The 19,390-nt window shown below is 35.9% G+C and overlaps 1 protein-coding gene across 17 annotated transcripts in view; it reads right to left on the reverse strand.

The window, feature by feature from the left end:
- RIMBP2 (RIMS binding protein 2) overlaps positions 1–19,390 on the reverse strand; it is a 174,872-nt gene that overhangs the window by 63,245 nt on the left and 92,237 nt on the right. For 16 of the 17 annotated variants that reach the window (XM_041126388.1, XM_030025549.1, XM_041126390.1 and 13 more), the window contains 2 exons: positions 7,909–7,998; positions 2,404–2,526 (listed from right to left, as the gene is read on the reverse strand). In XM_041126388.1, the coding sequence (XP_040982322.1) occupies positions 2,404–2,526; positions 7,909–7,998 (213 nt within the window). Of the gene's footprint in view, positions 1–2,403; positions 2,527–7,908; positions 7,999–13,806; positions 13,907–19,390 lie in introns of those variants that run through there. The other variant, XM_030025546.1, reaches the window with a different exon arrangement.

Consider the following 19,390-nt stretch of genomic DNA (forward strand, 5'->3'; position numbering starts at 1 on the left):
AAACTTCCTACTTGTTCCTAGGGAAAGTTGTATTAATCTAAAGACAGATAACAGTGTATCACTCTTCTATTTAATTAAGCAGTTTCATTTTCCTTTCCCAGCAGATGTATTTCTTATTTGCACATAATTCTAGATTTATTCCACCAGTGCTACCTATTGACTGGTAAATAGGACATTGATAATTCACTGCACAACAATACACATAACAGTTAACTCCCCTTGGCATTGCCTAGTATGTGATTTCAACAGCTTATGTTTCCAGAAGCTGCAGGAATAAGTTGGCTTATGGAGCAGTCAGCTTATTTTTGATAGCCCCACAGTCATTTGGAGGCTCAGCAAGAGGGAGGTAACTTATAACCACCTTTTATTTCCACCTGTAGCTGGAAAACCTTCTCCTCACCCCTTCACCTGTAGCTGGAAAACCTTCTCCTCACTCCTTCAGCAATATCAAATAAAGCTTGAGAGAGGGTTTCAACAACCTATTACCAGTGCAACAAGCCAAAAATAAAATCTCTTCTCTCCAAATTCAGACAGGTAGCCATTTTCATCACTACAATCATCTCCAAAAGCCCAGATCTATTCTGATGGAGCGAACAGCAAAATCATTTTTCCCCTTTTAGAGTGAGTCTGATGCAAGTCAAAATCATTAACAAATCCAATTTTAAATAAGTGATTGTACTTACGACAAGCATTGACTGAAGCCACTTACCATTATTAAAACACTCTGCAAAGAAAAGTCTTGCAGAAATTTAAGATCTTGGACCACTTATTTTCATTTCTGTCTCCTCCTACTCTCAGGGCATCCATTCCTTCTCTACTAGCCACTTCAGTGGTTTGAAAAAGGAGAACTTTGGGCTTGAGAAAATGAAAAATAAGCAGCTCTTTGGCAGTCTGTCAAAAAAGTTTCAGCACTGGATCAATGCTCCATTCTAACCAAACACATCCTTTATTTTTCTGAATGGTCTGAATTACAGGCAAGTGTTTACAAGTGTTTTCTCTCTCAGGAATTCTCACTGTAGTCCTCAGCAGTGCAGTTCCTCCACTGATGCAAAAAGCTGTAACTGCATGACTTTTTTTTTTTTTCTTTTTTCTTTTTTAAATAATCTTGGTTGCTTAACCCTCTTCAAGGCATGTTTTGGTGGCAGTTTCCCACAACATAACTTCCATATTTTCTACAACTAAGAAAACCTGAGAACAGTGGCCCATTCAAACCAGTCTGTGTTTCTAAGACATCATATGCTTCCTTCCACTGGCTCCTTCTACCCCATCACATTGGCCACCAGCTCATTGCCTGTAAGGGACCTTTCAGACCCTTCTCCATTACTCCTGATCCATCTGTCAGATTTGGCTTATCAAGTTACTGACTTCAATCTTTATTTAATCAATGACACTTCGGGAATTTGGCTGTTTCCTAGCAAAGCACTGTTTCCTTCCCACCACTAGAAATTTTTTTGCACTTTGTTTCAACATATACAAATTATTGCCCCCTTGAATTAGCTGGTAAGTAAATATCTCTTGGTTGATTCAATTTTCCAACTGAATTTTACTCTAACTCTACCTCATCGTCTCAGCTAGATCTCACCTCTGTTCGACTCACCTCATGAATTCCACTATTTCATAGAATCAGTTTGTCCCATGGCATTATGCAAAATAACCAGGAAAATAGAAGCAGGACAGCATTGTCGACTACACCATGAAACCTCTACTGAAGAATACACTTATGATTCAAAATGTATTATTGAATTTTTCAAACTTGAAAAGGAAGCAGCAAATTGATGACATGAAAACAACTGCGTATCTAGAAAGCAAGCATGGCTAGACACCAACGTACTAAGCTTCTCTAGAAGCATGTTAAAAGAAAGGTGGTTATGTGCCAGGCACTATAATTCTTTCTAAATAAGGCCTCTCTAATAAAACAACAGCAGGTTTTGCAACCCTGTCCTGACAATGGGATGCACTCTGCACGGGCAATATGAGCTGGCACCAACAGCTTGTTTCAAAAGGCCACAGTAACATTTTGCATCAGGATAGACTGGCAGACATAGCACTCTCTAAAAGAAAATATCTTGGCTGTTGTTCATATTTCCTTCATCAGCATAGTCACTTCCCATCCTTTTCTTTTCATCTTGACTTACGTCCAATAACTGTATAGTGAAAACCAACACCCAATTACTTATAAAGTACCAGATAAAGATCTCTAAAGATGTCTTTCCTCCAATAGTTTGAGATCCCTTGTAGGTACTTGGTCTACTGTACTCCATATGTTGTATCTTAACTAATAGGGGCATTCAGTCCCCTGGTTTGCAATGCACTTACGCTTCTGTGACTCACTGAATGAACATCAGGAACATTAAACAAGCAATAGAAGTACTGTATTGTTGGACTTTACAGCATTATACATACCTTTAGGACCTGCTCTAAGTTCTCCAGCTTGGCTTGGAGCTGGTGTTTTCCCTTTACAGCCAAATCTCGTTCTTTGGTCACTCTGAGAAGGGTTTCTCTAAGATGGTCATAGTCTGATTTTACCTAGAAAAAATAAAATGTGGTTATTGCCCAAAGAGCTAATTAATGAAGGGAAAAACATATCTGACACAAACATTTCTGCATGTTAAAATGGAAAAAGGAAAAAAAGTTCAAAAAATAATAGGAAAGAAGTGTAAAAAAATAGAAGGGAATGTTCATTGAAGAAATTGTGTCTCTCATATACACGTATGCGTGAAACATATTTTCTTTTGACAAGGACTACAATCTGGCAACCAAACTGTAGTTATGCATAAGTTACGCATATTTAAACAAATATACTATATAATGCAAAAAATAAATGACAGTGAAACAATTCCTAATTTCTTTGGATCTCAGAGGTGGCTGTGCTACATGAAGAGACAGAGATCTAACTTACATATAGAAATGTAACTCACATGCACATTTTTCTGGACTATTCTTTAGTGTAAATTGACTTCAGAATAAACTCAAATATACATAATCAGCCTGTGCTAACACTTGAAATCAGTGTTCCTACAATTCAAAAATAGGTATTCCTCTGCAACAAACCCCTTGCTCTCCCTTAAAATATTTGCATACAGAAGGTTTTTAAAGAATCAGATACTCATCAAGTAGGATTTGTTTTCTGATTTAATTTACTTGGTGCTAGCTTGACCATTTCAGTATGACTGAGTCTTTTTATACAAGATTTTGTGAATCATCATTAATAGTGACTCCTTCATAAACACACATAGAAAATAAGAAAATGTAATATTAAACTTCTTTATCCTGCCATGGAAAATTCAGAGCAGCTGAAAACTTGATTTCTTATCCCTGATCATTTTATGACTTAATGTCCTGTATTGATGCATAGCAATAGGATTGTTACAGCTTGTATCATATCAGAAACTGCCTTTTTTACATTAAGAATGAAAACCCACCAGCAATAAACACCTGGGTAAAAAAAATACATAATGTTCACATACTATTTCCACTTCCTTGCAATGTTGATAGAAGGTAAGAAAGCAAAAGAAAGTGCCATATTATTTTTAGTGAACAGTGATTCAAGAAGCATCTGTTTTCCTTTGTTAACTGCACCACAGCGCAGAAGCATAAACAATGCTGGCAGGATTACTGACTAAGGAAAGGCAAAGCAGCACAAAGTATTAGGATAAGGCATAGGCTTTAATCTTGGTACAGCTCATGTTTCCTTCTAACTTCAGTTAAGGAAGTGACAAGTTCTTTTTTATTTTATTTAATTATTGTAATTTCTTCATTTTTTTAAAGAACGAATGGCATTAAAGTAATGTCTGACATGGATATCTCCTGGACATTTTCTAAAGCGATGTTTTGGAAACTGATTCAGCCTTTCTATTTGCCTTCTGGCTCCAGTTTGATAACTTGCAAATTTTGCCACGGACCAAGCAATCTAAATGGTTGCAGCCAGCCCTTGTATTCATCTTTGCAAGAGGGCTCTTTAGAGTGCAGTGGACTAGAAAAAAGAAAGAGGAAAATGGAACAAATCATGTTTTCCACAAGAACTGATGCAATTATTGTCAACCTCAGGATTTTTTTTCTGTGCACAGATTTTTCTTTTCCTTTTCCCTCATTTCTATATAACTAAGGAAACTATTAAACAATGGATTTTCAGAAACTATTAACTTCCTCCATCCTTTGTATTGTATTTCATTACTCAGATCAGTCAGTGTATATTGTTGAAGAATAATGAAGTGGAAAAAGGAAGCAATGAGGTATCACTATCAATGATGCAATTTTGTTATTGTCTGTGATTCTCAGTTCATTTACTGAGGATGAATGAAGTAAAATATTTTGAACAAGTTTCAAGAAAGGGTTATTTTCCTCAGGCTTTAGTTTTTCCCTGTCTCTAAAACAATTGATACCAACTGCGTTTCTAAAGAGTTTTCTAAAACTTACTAGTCATCATAGTCTGCATAATTTTGGGGAGCTTGTGAGCACGGTACCTTTCTGATATGTGTTTTTCCCTGCTGGCAGTGAAGGGGCTATCAGAACAAATGGTACCTATCAGGCTGCTAATGTAATTTTGGAAATAGATGAATTAAGGACAGTTAGAACTGAAGATATTTTACATATCTCAGGATCTTTCATTTAGGATCTCAAAGGGCATTCCTAAATTAGCTAAAGTTTAGGAATACACAAATGGTTCTGATAATTTCTCTTTTGGCACATCACCTTTCAGACAAAGTTCTACCTATATTTTCACTTTACAGGTTGGAAGGAACATAACCAAATCTACCAACCACCTTCTGATAATTACTCTTGTTACTTCCAGCAACACTGATAACTGTTAATATTTCTACAGGGCATTCTTGCCAGGAATTTCTTCTCTGCAGATTGTGTATCACATAGAATGCTGTGATATAGACATTTATATAACCCACAAGGCAGCATAAAACTTGACAAGTCTATCATGTGCTTTTTTATTTTTTTAGGCAACATTTGTTCTTAAATATGAATTTAATGCTCTCTCCAAGCAGGCTGTTTAAGAACATATGGGATATACATGAACTTGAGTTACACACAGAGCACATCAAAACATCAATGTTCCCAGTGGCAAAAACAGTTGACCTAAATAGAGTGCCGTCATAAACAGTTCTAATTTCATGACAGAAACGGGGAACATTTTGATCTGTGATGTTTCTCTGTTCAATGCATCAACCAATTTATTTTTCCTCCCATACCTTCACACTTACTAAATGTGCCCTCATTTGAGTCAGTTATGAAGGCCAGAGTACTGCTAAAGTATCTTCCACTTCCTGAACACTTAAACAGAAACTAGTTACTGAAAACCAGCACACCAAAATGAACCAGCGGTTTATTTCATTGGTGTAAAGCTCCATCAGCCATATAACCCACCGTTTGCCTCAATCCTAGGTTTTAGAGACCTGCCAATTTCTCAAACAACTGACATTGTTCAGAAAACATTGTTCAGAAACTACCATGAAAATTGTATGATTTCAGGTATTGTGGAAATAAATACTGAATGTATAATACCTATTCTATTTTTACATAAAAACACTAGCATATATATATTCACATGAGCAGGAAAACAAGACAGATCTCCATGTCATAGCACTCTTAAGGACACAAAATCTTTTCAAGTACTCCACTCCAGGAATGCAACTTTGTTTCTCTTATGCAGAGTACCAAAACTAAATCTTGTAAGTTATGTACAATTTTAGCTTTATTTTGTGGATTTAAAGGTAGCCAGCCTCCTATCTACTCCTTTCTAGAGACAAATTTCAGCAACTACATTGTGCAAAAATCAGCAGTAGTTTTATCTGTGCTACATAATAGAATGCATAAACACTCCTCCAGCCCCATTTGCTTGGATAAAGTTGGCCTGTTTTTCAGGCCAGCCCTCAAGGGTGAAAAAGAATAAATTATTTTAGGCAGGTTTTCCCCTTCAGGGCTGAGTCCTAACTCTGTTAGAATTCTGCTCCAACCTCCACATCCAAAGTTGTATAGTTTCACACTTTCTGAAGAGTAAAATGTAATCTAAACTGCACAATCTACCCTCAACCTCATTGTGTGTGGTAAAAAAAACCCCCCAAACTAAAACACACACCCTCCCAAAACCCCAGAAAAACCCAAGTAATTCCCTCAGAAAACCTGTTATGCAAAAAGGAACACGAGGTTTGTTAACACTCAGGGTATACCGCAAAGATTGCATATTGTTAAGATTGTTAAAAGTCAGAGGGTACATTTAAAACAAGTCTTTGATCCTACTGAGGCAGTGATATTAAATTAATAGTGCAGGCAACCAAAATTGTTGCATTGTGCCTTTCACAGTATTTAATATATTTGAAGAAACAAACTCCCATAGTATGACAAATTCTGACATTACAATAATAAAAGGTAATTTTATTACTAATTTAGTGCCTAATGTGTCAAAGGTTGACATTTTACTTTTATCTTTTAAATTGCTTTTACTAGGTTTTTCAATGTACCTCAAGCTCTTCACTATAGTAAGAGACAAACATTACCTATAATAAAGCGTTATTAACCACATAGTTCTTCACTTGCTGATAGTAAGGCGGCTAACATTTTTAGTGTCACCAATGTACTGAGCCTTCACTGCATTAATGTTGCATGCTATTCCTGTGTCAGCTAGAATATAAAACTGCCTAAGTAAGACTTTATGTGCCTCGTGAAGTAAAGAGTAAAGACAATGTGTAAACAACAATAGAGAAAAACATTAGGAAAGGGAGAAATTCTAGACAGATGGATGAATAAAATTAAGTGATGCTATGATACACATGGCTTCCTCCCATCATAAAGTATTATTGCACTGTCTTTTTATCTAAAAACAACTTAAATTCCTCAGCAACAGGAAATTTCAGGTCTGCTTTGATACCAGGTGCTACGCACAACATGTAGAGTACATGCATAGCCATCTCTGAATTTTAGTGATTTGCATTGTCTCAGGGACTTAATCAGACCTTTGGTTTGGAAATTCAGCAGTGGGCTATTCTGTGACACATGCACATCAGAGATATCAAAGCATGCAGCTACCACTGTTTTGCAAGCTTTGAGGATGGGCTTTCATCAGAGCCTAAGTGAGTTACAGCTCTTCTGATATGAATGAGGTTGCCGAGCAACTCACTTAAGCCCTGTAGAAATCCCAGATTGGAGTTTTATTTTTAGCTAAATGTAGCCCTGCAAAGTGGCTGGTTCATGATGTTTCTTCCACTGAATGCATATGTGGTGAGGTAAGGCACATCAGCCTCTCCTCCCATGCTAGTCATGCCATGCGTTATTTGCCATAGATATAATCACACTGTAGTTATAAAGATACTTTTTGTCCCATAACAGGCACAAAAAAGAACTGAAGAAAAACACTTACTATTAAAACAGTTTTTATATCAGGACCTGGAATAGCTGAGACTATGCCATGTGCCATGCTACAGGGAAAGTAGCAACAGCAAATTTGGATATTTGCTGCTCGACAAGAGCTTTTCAACACTTTATTGGCAAATTTAAAAATGCAAAGAAAAAATGCAGAAGGGTAGGAAAAAACCCTACTAGATAGCAATTACTTCTATCAGTATTTTTCAGAAAAAGAAGAGAATTTTTCAATCAAGTCTCATCAAAATCACTGAAAAAGTCTTTTTACCAAAGCCTAATACAAATTTACAATACTAAGAAAATACACATCAGAGGAATGGTGTACCTCTCTAATGTCTATCAGTGTGTCTTAAATTTTCACTTGAAAACAGCATTTGTTTATAAAATAGATTTTTGTAGTTTATTTTTAATTAGAATATTTTATGTTCTCAAGTAGAAGCAAGTAGATGAGAGAAAATGACTATACTATCCACTTTTATCCACTCTGCAGCCTGATTTCTGTAACAAATGAATGTATGAAATCTGTGCTCATGTTGTTACCTGGTCATATTGCAGTGCTCTGTGGGACACACTTGCATACTGAAGGCTCAGGCGATTCTTTTCTTGCACAGCATCCTTCAGTTCATTTTCCTAAAACACAAGTAAAGAGTGTTATAGACTATTTATCTCCATTACATTACATCCTATTAAGTGCTTAAGGAAGCAATGTTTTTGTATTATTTGGTATTAACAAACTAATAAGAGTAATATCAGGCACAGAGCCAAAGGCACTGAAGGTGCAGAAACAGCAGATTAGCTTGCAATTACAGTTGGCTCTATCATAAACTCACATGTTTTCAGTAGATGATCTGATTAAAGATGTGCAAGCAAAGAGAAATGTCCTGACTTCACAGGCCTGGTGCCTATAAAAAGAATAATAATTAAAAAATCTCCCTATTTATGTAACAAAGAGCTCAAACCTGGCTGCCTCACTTAGAAGTGGAAAGAGAAAGAGACTTGGCTCCCAGAAAAAAAGTAATGCTATCAAACTTAGGTATTCAGAAGGCATTTTGAGGGCAAAAGCCAACAACTGGAATGCATGCTCAGGCACATATTTTTTAATTCACATATTTCACTTTACTTATAAAGTATATCTATTTATAATTTACGTATATATACACATTCTCATACAAACATTTTTAGAATCTGGGTAGAGCATCTATGTACTACAGTGGTAGGCAAATCAGAAATGCAGATGGAAGTCAAAAGGTAAGTAACCTATGCCTAAAGATCAAGGTATTAACTACAGCCTCAGGAATATATTTTTATTTATTTAGACAGCACTATAAGGAGGAAAAAAGCAAAAGTAAACAAAACTCAAATATACAGTCAAAGGTCAAACCAGAGGGGTGGAAATGCTTTGTCAGGTCACACAAATCAAAATACATGCAGCTTAGGAAAAACCAGCAGCACCTTCTGATATTTCTGACAATTTCTTTTTTGCACCAGTTCACAAAGCTAGTTGTCTCAGATTAAATCTTAAATTAAATTCCTTATGAAAGTTGCAATCAGTCATGCTGGGCAATCTGTAATCTTTCCACCCTACAGTGTGCATTATACATTATCTTCTGAAAAATTTGGTTTTATTTGCCAAAAACTCTACTAAGGTAGGCAAAACTGGGCCCACTTTTGAGTGATTTGAAATAATTTATGATTTTGCACCATTAAAATCCACACTATCAGCAGATTTCTCTACTAACTCTGCTGATGTCTTAAGAAAAACTGTTCAAGTAATGCTTTATCAGAACTTCTCTTTAAAATTCTCAATAGGAAAAAGAATTAAATTGCCAATTTTTGATTTACCAATGTAAGCCCTAAAAAAGGAATTTAAAGATTCTGATATTTATGTTTTTCATACTACTTGAACCAAGAAACTTCGTATTTTAAGCATACCTTTCATAAATCAATTTCAATACTTTCTGCACACAAGATCAATGTTTTGAATAGAAAACTAGCATTTTCAATGAACAGCAGTTGTTAATCTGTTTATCTAAATTGTTTCCTAAGCTTCATTACCTGAGCATCAGAACTAGTGAAGCTTACAGATTTCTCCCTAATATATTTTTTACTAATATATAAAGAAGGTGTGACATCCAAATCTGATTGAAATTAACCACTGGGTTCAAAATTTATAGGGTCAGCTAAACAGATTGTATGATCACATGAATAATTTTTTCTATAGAAAATGAGATTAAAATATCAGTTTTATAAAACATTTCACCCAGAAAAGGCCATTCTGAGTAACAGTGATTGTAACGTATCAATTAATTCTGCAGAAGATACTGCATTTCTGCCCACATCTGGAATCTGGAATACCAGTCTGATAGTTAAATTTAAACATAAACAAAGGATAGTGAAAATTAGTCCAGCTTAAGTAATGACATGTTACAGCACCATCGTCATACAATATCAGAACAACTCAACATCTGTTGGAAGCCATCCTCTTGACTAAGCATTAAGTGCTACTGCACTGAACTAAACTAAGACAACAAACTGCAGAATATTCACAGTCTCCTGACTGCAGATATACCTATCATCTCACACATAAGGAGCTCAGCAATTATAATTTCTCAAGTCTGTAAAATCTGTTGTTCAGGGTGCAATTAAAAGTGGCAGTCAGACTCTGAGATGCTAGACAGTTCTGAGGGCCCAAATGAGAAGAATTTCTTAGCTCATGTTGCATTTTCAAAGGTGTGAATTAAATCAGTAAATATTTTTATAAGATCAGCAAACTGCACAGAACAGTTCCTTGGATATGCAAATAAATCATTGTGTCCTATTAATTGCTGAAAGTCACTTGTAAAGCATTGTGTGTCTTCTATTCTGCACTTTACAAGGTGAAAATAAGCTACACTACCTGCTCTGAAAGCCTTACAACTGCAGACTTCTGTCAAGCCAGCTTTGACATTGACTTTAACGGATCAGTTTGCATTTGTTACAAATCAATACTGCTCAGCTGACTTTAACAGGGAACAAGTGACAATGAGTTACCAGGTTTTAATAATGTTATTAAAAGGAATTCAAGCAGAAATGGGGTGGGGAGCAGGGAAGGGAGAGGAGGAGTAATTGATGGCAATCTAGGCCAGTATCTTTCACACCCTACTTAATTTCTCCAGAAAGGAAACAGTTTACAAGAGATGGCACAGCAACTGGGCTGGCTGTTAGTCTTACCTGAAGAAAATACATTTTATCATGTTATTTGCAAGAATGAATAGAAGTAGGGCAGTAACTATCCCAGTTTCATTGGTCCTTAGTTATAAGCCTATTTATTTTCACTTATATCTCTGTTCATCATAGCGGCAATTTCTCTCAGTATTCTTTTGCATTTGCCAGGATAAAGCCCAGCTATGTTCCCCATCCCAACTAAATCCATAAAGATCAAGAATCACCTGAAACAGTAGCAGGGATTACTGGCACACTTCTAGCCTAAAAAATACACAGATAGAGACCCAGGAACTAAAACTCAGGTGCAAAATTTCCACTTGCAGTATTTGCAATAGGGATAGAATGTATTTGTATATATTATCAGTGTGTTCAGAAGTGACATAAATACATGTGCACTTATAATATTTAGATTGCTTGCTCTCAGAAAAAGCATTAAGGAACAAAGAATAAATAACTCGTCGAAGGCCGCAGATCAATAACATGTGGTAAAAGCCAGAAACTGAACCAAAGTCTTGTAAATTTTAGCCAAGTTCCTTTATTGGGCTATGTTTTCTGGAAATGATCCAAGTCATAATTACTGTCAACTCAGAAATTCCCACAATATTAGTTTCAATTTGTTGACTTGAGTCATCTTTCAACAACAATGAACCCTTACCACAGGGGCTCTGACAGAAGAATTCTGGTAGATTCAGCTGTAATAGTTTAGCTACTGTATAGTAGTATCAGTCATGTCCCTGAAAGTAACCCATGATGTGGTTAATCGAAGCAGCACATACTACTGCCCAAAGGGGAACGCAAGCTAGTTTCTGTGTAGTATACATGAATAGTACTTCAACAGTTACGTTCTCTCTCCAAATTCCTTATGACCAGTTTCTCCAGTGTTAAATGTTTCCAGGTGCTAACTGTTACTTGGAGAAACACACTTACAGTACTCATTATACATCTCCTCTTCTCACCATCTCCTCTTCTCTTGTGGCTGTGAAATACCACCTAGATTTTTGCAAATGATAGTTATGCCTCATTGCAGTTTGTGATTTTCTGTCTAATCCATTGAATTCAGTTATTTGGTCCCTTAACAATATCCGCCTCAGTATTTTCCAGGTGATAAACCTTCAACAAAAAAAGACTAAAGTTGATCCCAGCTACCCCAGAACTAAATTCCACCCAACAGGCAATTCATATATTAAAAAAGAGAACTGAAGTCATGTAGAAGAAAATGACATTTTTACTGTTTTCTTCCATGTACAAACCAGAAAACTCAAATTTCTGCTATAAATTCTTACTGGCCCGCAGTCAGTCTCTGAAAGTTGCCAGTGCATGGCTGCTCTTGTCAAAAGTGCTGTCATACCACCATTGTGTATACACCCATTTGACTGGGGCCAGAGTGGCACACAAAAAGGTGTTTTTCAGTTGGGGGGGAATCCAACACATTTGATTATCTTTTTACTATGTTTTGAGTTGTCTTCATTAGGATTTTATGGTTGGTTCCTGAAAGAGCTTTGAAACGCCAAACACGTTTTGAGGGAGACAGATGCCTTTTGAAAATCCCAGCTTCTCACACATGAAGGCCATGCTTCCTTAAGACACCATGCTGAAATAGAGTATTTTTCCATTCTCTCTCCTTTCTTTGGCAGCTAGCACTGAATGCATTAACAACAGGGCAACAGTTCTCACTTCAGCTCTTACAACTGCCAATTCCAAACAGAACCTCCAAGTCAACAGAAAGAAGAGGTCAGCAAATACATAGGGCAGCCATCACAAATGACAGACTTACTGGCAATAGGCTGGATATGTGCTTCTTGCATTCAGCTTGCCTGTGAATGCTAGGGATTCTCCACTACAGACTTCCCCTCTCTCAATTTAATAACTCCACCAAATTCTAAAGGGAACATGCAAAGAGACACCACTCTGTTATTGCTTGGACCTAAGAAGAGATTTTGTGTGATTTTGCAATTCATTTTGGAGCTTGACATGACTGAGATTTTTAAACTTCTTGACAATAAACCAGTACCAGTCCAAAAAACAAACCTGTGGAAAGCATTACTATGCACTCTTCCCTCATCCTTTTATACAAATAGCTTTTTACTTCTTTTTACAAATTTAATGAGACTTTTGTCCTTTTATCCCCTGCTGCCCTCTCCCCTGTTCTTCATTTATGCACTGTACGTAACAATTCTGACAATTTAATTGTGCCTAAGAAGCAACATTTTATAGTCAAAGGAGGTCTACCATTTAACCTACGCAAATCAATCCACTGCAGCTGTTAATAAAGACAAGTAGAGCGAAGATTAAGAACGTATCAAGCCAGTTAGTCCAAGACACAGTATAGAGGCAAATGCTGACTAAATGTTAGCACACTAATGTGCAAGTGAAAAGGAAGCAGTACTTCATAATTCAAAAAAAGCTTCTCACCAGTCTTGACATGGGGTATCAATTATTAGTTGAACAATCCGTCACCCCCTTTCTAATGATGTTGCTACACAATACTCATTTAACAAAATCAAGGGCTTGAAGCAATTTAATTACTAGTCTAACATGCACCCAAAAATTTTACAGAAAAATGAATGTGTAAAATTAATGATAAGGAAAGAAACAATAGAAGTGGTATGTAGAATTATTTCACCTTGCCCTACCCCCCCAAAAATTGAACGTATTGTCACAGATTAGCATCAGCTAGCTACAGAACATACCAAACCCTAACTTTTTCTAATATATGTAGGCACAAGTTGCACAGAGCTTAGACTGCTCCTGCTTAAGATTTTTTACCAAGTCAAATAAAAAAAGCATAAACCATACTTACATATATTACATATATGGTGGTATGTCAATCATGCTGTGTTCATGTCAGGACCATAAGTAGCATAATTTGCAAAAAGAATCTGAAATGTCTTTAGCATGTCAGTCAAAATTCCAAACAGCAAGGATATTTCCTGCTGGATATAAGGAATGCTTCAGGCATTCTCAGCTCAGACAGGCATTTTGATTTAAGAAAACAACACTAAGGACGATCTTTTCAGAATCTGCAAAATAAACTGAATCAGAAAATTGACAGCCCTCCCAAATGTATACAAACACAAACAGTCCTGCAGTGTGCTAGTTTTTAAGGGATGCCCAGAGCACTACATGGCTTTAAAGGCTCACACACCAGTACATACTTCACAAAACATGAGACGATTAATAAAGAAACATCCATGAAAAATAAAAATAAAAGACACTACAAATAAATTGTGTTACCTTATATATAAGTTGCATCTTTTTAAGTGAAGAAATGAAGGCAAAAATGTGTGTGCCTAACAGAGAAAAGTAAAAATTCTCCTACAGATATGAGGACTGACTATAAAAATTCATGGTAGGAGGATGACTTCTGTAGATTTAATACAATCTGACACTGCTGTCTGGGTAACAAGGTTCTACATTGCCTGGAGAAAGGCATCTGTTGCCCTGTGTGCTAGTTTGCTCATCCATCAATTATTTTTGTTTAAAAAAATGTTATACACTATTCATTTATTTGTAGCTCTTTTTCTTTGAGACTTATTTCTGCCAGTAACCTGCAATGACTGTATTAGAACACTCTGATTATAATCCCCTGTGATAGTTCTCTATTTTGATGATACATGAATAGAATTAATCCAAGAGAAAAGTGAAAACCTCTAGTCTACAGGTACTTAAAAAGGAAAAAAGAAGAATCTTCTGATCTTTTCTCATGTATTTTTGCCCTGTAAATGACTCACTTCTAAGGTCAGGTTCATCACCACCAATTCATTTTTTTTTCTTCTTGTAAGAGCTAAATTTTAAAGGCAAAGCTGACTCATCCTGAATAGTACACAGTAGAACTGTTTAAGAACCTCAGCATGGAAAAGCTAACAGAGCTAGACTGAGAGGCACAGCCTGTACAACAAACTGCCATTAAAACCTTTCTGATTTTCTCTTTGCAATTAACATATGGATGATGCAAGAAAAATACAGGCAGTCCTGCATAATTCTAGCCACTATATAGTATAGCACTGAGCAAAGTGGAACCAGAAGCAAGCAGAGAAAAGCAGTTTTCACAAGAGATGCTGCTGTTCTGTTACTGTTAGTTAATATTCTGACACCACTTCCATTATATCTGACAGCTTTGGATGCACACCAGTAAGACAAAAGGGGGATCAAAGAAAGCACTGAAAGGTGCTGAATGTCCCCTCCCTGTCCCATGAAGGGTACAGTTCTATCCAGTACTGGCTTCCACAGGTATCAACTTTGACAGTTAGAAAGTTCCATTTTCAATAAATTACATACTATAAGTTAGTGGAAAACTATTAAATGCAATAAAAAATAATCAACTAAAGACTTTTTTTTTTTGAGGTGTTTTACTATTTCCATTTGATTCTTCCTCTCAATTATCATGACTGAAGCATATGTTAGCAAGTAGTACAGGAAAGTAGTTGGAGATTTTATGATGTTAACATTTAAAAACTAAAGAATTTCTACAGAGAATATTAACAGGTATACATAAGTCTGTTCCACTACCACTCTTAAGATAAAGGCATATCTGCTCAGAAATGCTTGCATTTTAGATAAATCACTTCACAATTCAATTTCCTTCATTTTAAATAGGAACTTTTCCATGCAAATTATACTTTGTTCTAACAAAAGAACACAAATGCAGCTTTACCCTTCTAATCAGTAGGCTGAATTTAGCATAAGAAACACTATATAAAAATAGCACTTCTTAAAAAAACACTACTAAATAAGGAACACAGGAACTGTAGCAGTTTATTGGACTTGGAAATCATCAGTGTCTTGGCACTTCAGTGACCAGGACCAGATGTTATGGAGGAAGCACAAACAATGCATGGTATTATTTTTCACTTGAATAAGACTTAAGATAACAAGCTTTGCACTACCAACTCATTTCATTCACACTCTTTTTGTCTTGTCTTTTCGAGTATTAGCTTTTCACACAGCTGTTTCTCGTAACTTGTCCACAGAATCTTGTCTACCCCCTCAAATCCGTCACTCCCATAAGAACACTGATTTACATGATAAGGTACTCACTGCCATGTTTTGCAGGATCAGAGAGGAAAGGGACAGATCAACATCAGATTCACCTGAACTTCTGGAAGATTCCCCTCTTTTAGAATCACATGTAACCATATTTGCTTTGCTGCTGCTGAGACTATGGCCATCACTGAAAATTGTTCATCACACTCTCCATCTTATTTTCTTCACATATGGCACATAGCATGAACATTACAAGACCCTCTCATCTCTTTTAATAATGAAAATGGGTAAAGTGATAACTTCAGATATATCTAAGTGCAATGGTTTTATTGTAGCGTCCATACTCGTGAATAAATAACACAGCAGACGTTCTAGCTGCAGCTGCCTATGATGAATTACCAAACACGCAAGTTCTCTTCAAGCCATTACTTTTGGACTTTATACCTACCATGGCTGAAGGAAGTAATCATGAAGACAGCAAAAAAGCAGACATTCCCCATGATAACGTTATTTTGTATTTGCTATTATGTTCATATTTTATGATGCCATGCTTCTTCCATGAGGTATGTGGAATGCGTCAGCTAGATACTACACTCAAAAGCAAAAGACCAAATGTCTTTGCACGCTTCCAGTTCACAACACAGATGGAATGAAGCTTGTAACTGGCATTACTTTTTTTCTTGTTAACTTCTGCAGAAAGTATCTAACACTATCCCAACAAGCAAAGACAGCAATTGTATAACTTATGTTTTCAGTATCATGTTTTAAAACCTTCTCAGCATTTGCAATGAAATGTTATGATTGGATAGCTGCTTAATTCCTTAATGACAAAATCATACATAATCTTGTTGTGGAAAAGTAGTATACAAATGTATAGCTGATAACTGAAGAATCAATTCAATTTTAGACCTATCAACTTCAAAGAAAAATAAGGGGTAAGGGAGAGGTCAACTCTCAAAAATAATGTCTTATTTATGTATGTTAACACTGCAATACTTTCAGTCTAAGGCTGTTCCAATAACTACAATTATGCAATATTGATAATGCTTTCATCAGTGACCATAGAAAAATTATTTTGATAGGCATAAGTTTTAATACAAGCTTCATACCAAAGTAATTCTACTGCTGACAACACAGCTGTTCCTAATTTATCCAGAATGTGCTTTAGCTTTTGTTCAGGCTACCCTCCTGAAGATACGCCCTCACCTCAAGTCAGCAAAACTACTACTTAGTATTTCCTTTAAAAAACAAGCACATTTGTGTTCCACCTTTCAAATAACATCCAGCTGCTGGGAACATAAACATAGCCAAAGATACAATAAAAATACATTTCTCCAGCCTTTAGTAGTGAATTAATCTTAAGCTTAACGTTACAGCAGTGTTTTCCCTTGGACAGTATTAGAAAGTTAATCAATTTGATTTGTGGGCTGAAGCAAAATCAATATTTATCCAGGGGTATTTCTTTCAATTATTTTTACACTCACTTCTCAACACAATAAATTAATCTGTGTATCTGAGAGACAGAGGGTCTAATTCTCATTTACCATGCCACAGTTCTAGTTCCTTCAGGGACAACTTATAGCCAAGGGAAAGAAAAATTATCCACTACTAAGGGAGAAAGGAGTGAACAAGGTCCCTGGTCTTGTATAAAGGCACAAAGGAAACACGGTGTGGCTTAAACATTAACCCCGTTTGAATGCTGGTATCAAGCTGGCACGGTCTGAAGAGGACATTCCCTACTGCCCACTTAAAAATCATTTTCTTTTTATTTTACCATCATACTACATATTTTTTGTTTCACATCTCAATTGGTAATAAATCATTCTTTTGCCTTGAGTCCAGTGGATGTGCCAAAGATCCAATTTATTTTTGTAGGTCAAACCAAATGTCACCAACTGTTTTAAAATCATTCAAATGCACAGTGAGATTTTAGTGGTTTCTGCACATGCATGAATTTCCACTTGCACTTTGTGATAATTCATAAGGAACTTGCTATCCACATTTTCCACTTCAATTTCACTAGTGGCAGAACAAACAGAATAAAGCTAAACATCAGCTAAAAAACATGAACAAAATTGTTTTGATCACCACGGGAGCTCATTAGGGGTAAGGCTGCAACAGAAAACATCTATTCAACTATCTACTAAGGCATTAAGGTTTCCATTTGCTGATCAACAGAACACAGACAGAAGACTGGTGAACGGCGATGTGAACTTGGAGATCTCTCAGTAGAATACCTTACAGGATCTTCTAAAGACCATGTATGTTAGTATTCTGCTAACACACCAGTTGCAGATGCTTTTATATAGGAATAGCTCACGGAGAGATCTTGTCAACTTTGATTAAATCGTCAAGTTCATTGTGCTACTTCTTATAATAGAAATTTCTTATTCTTACTGAAATAGAGCAAGCCATTTCTTGTTCTATTTCACTGATAATTAAAATGCAATTAGTTAGATCAGCTTTCACAAATATTTCTCAGAAAGCTTTCCTTTTTGTCATGCACAAAGAGGAGAGAATAGCAAACAAGATCAACTGTTGCCATGGTAACGTCATGCCCCAGCAGGTGAAAAACTCAGTCCTGTGGCACTAAAAAAGGATGAAATGTACTGAACCTAAGCATAACATCAACTAAGGCTCAACAAGCTAAATGTTTTTTCATAGATTGGCATATTTTTAAGCAACACATTTAGAGAGGCAAATGTTAAAAAAACCTGTGTGAACTCTGGTGACATAAGTATTATTCAATTGTCTCCAAGTAATTTTATTGGGCAGAAATTTATATTGATATGTTGCATAATTTTGGAAATCTCTATGCAAAGTTTAGCACAGTTTTTAAAAATTGTAAGTGACTTGAGAACAGAAGATAATTTTTCATTTCAAGAGAGATATGAGAAAACTATGCTGAATAATTTTAAGGGTTAGATGCCAGAAGCATCATTCAAAAACAGCTCTTCATGCTCCAGAAGTTCTGTTTTCAGAACAGATAATATCATAGCCTTCAAGTATGACTGTACAGTTAATTTTTCATTTTCTGTTAAGCTAAGATGGTATATATAAACACTAAACAAATTTATGAGTTAAGCAAAACAAAGTATTATGGGCCACTGCTTTCCCTGCGTGATTTTTAAAGAAAAGCTGTACAAAACCGTACATTGGTCCTTCTATGGTCCAACCAAATCTTCCTTAACTATCTACAAGTGCCCACCTCAAAACACTTCATTCCCATTTACAGAGATCGGAACAACGCTTTGCATTCCTTTCTTAAGGAGAAAAACCATGCAAGTAAGTCACAAAGCCACCTTTTCATCTGCAGGGCTCTCAAACACTGTGAAATCACCATGTATCATATTCTCTTAATCAAAGGTGTTTTCAAACCATTTTCAACACAATTTGAAAACTAGAAAAAAATGGAACTTTTTGTGATTTTTTATATAATACAACATATCATTTTCATATCAGATATCATTTTCTCCAGCCATTTAGCAAAATGTAACAACTTTAACAAAGCTTAATAGTTTTACCATGTGTGTATTTACAGGTGTGAAAACTTACACATACTATTTTTCTAAGTATTCTCAGGAAAAATACATCACAAAACAATGAGTTTAAACAGTCTGCCAGACAGAATTTGAAATTTATTCATTACTCACAGTCGTTGGGCAAGCAATGAGTGAACTGTGCGTTCATCCTTCCTAAGTGCCAAAAAAACAGAAGATGACTCTATCACCTAACTAAAACAATGCTGTTTCTTATCCTTCTACTCAATATTATCTAAAGCCCTGTCGCAATGACAGCAAGGAGAAATACAATAGCTAGCAAATACTAGAATTCA

This window comes from Aquila chrysaetos, chromosome 9, assembly GCF_900496995.4.
Source record: "Aquila chrysaetos chrysaetos chromosome 9, bAquChr1.4, whole genome shotgun sequence".
NCBI lineage: Eukaryota > Metazoa > Chordata > Aves > Accipitriformes > Accipitridae > Aquila > Aquila chrysaetos.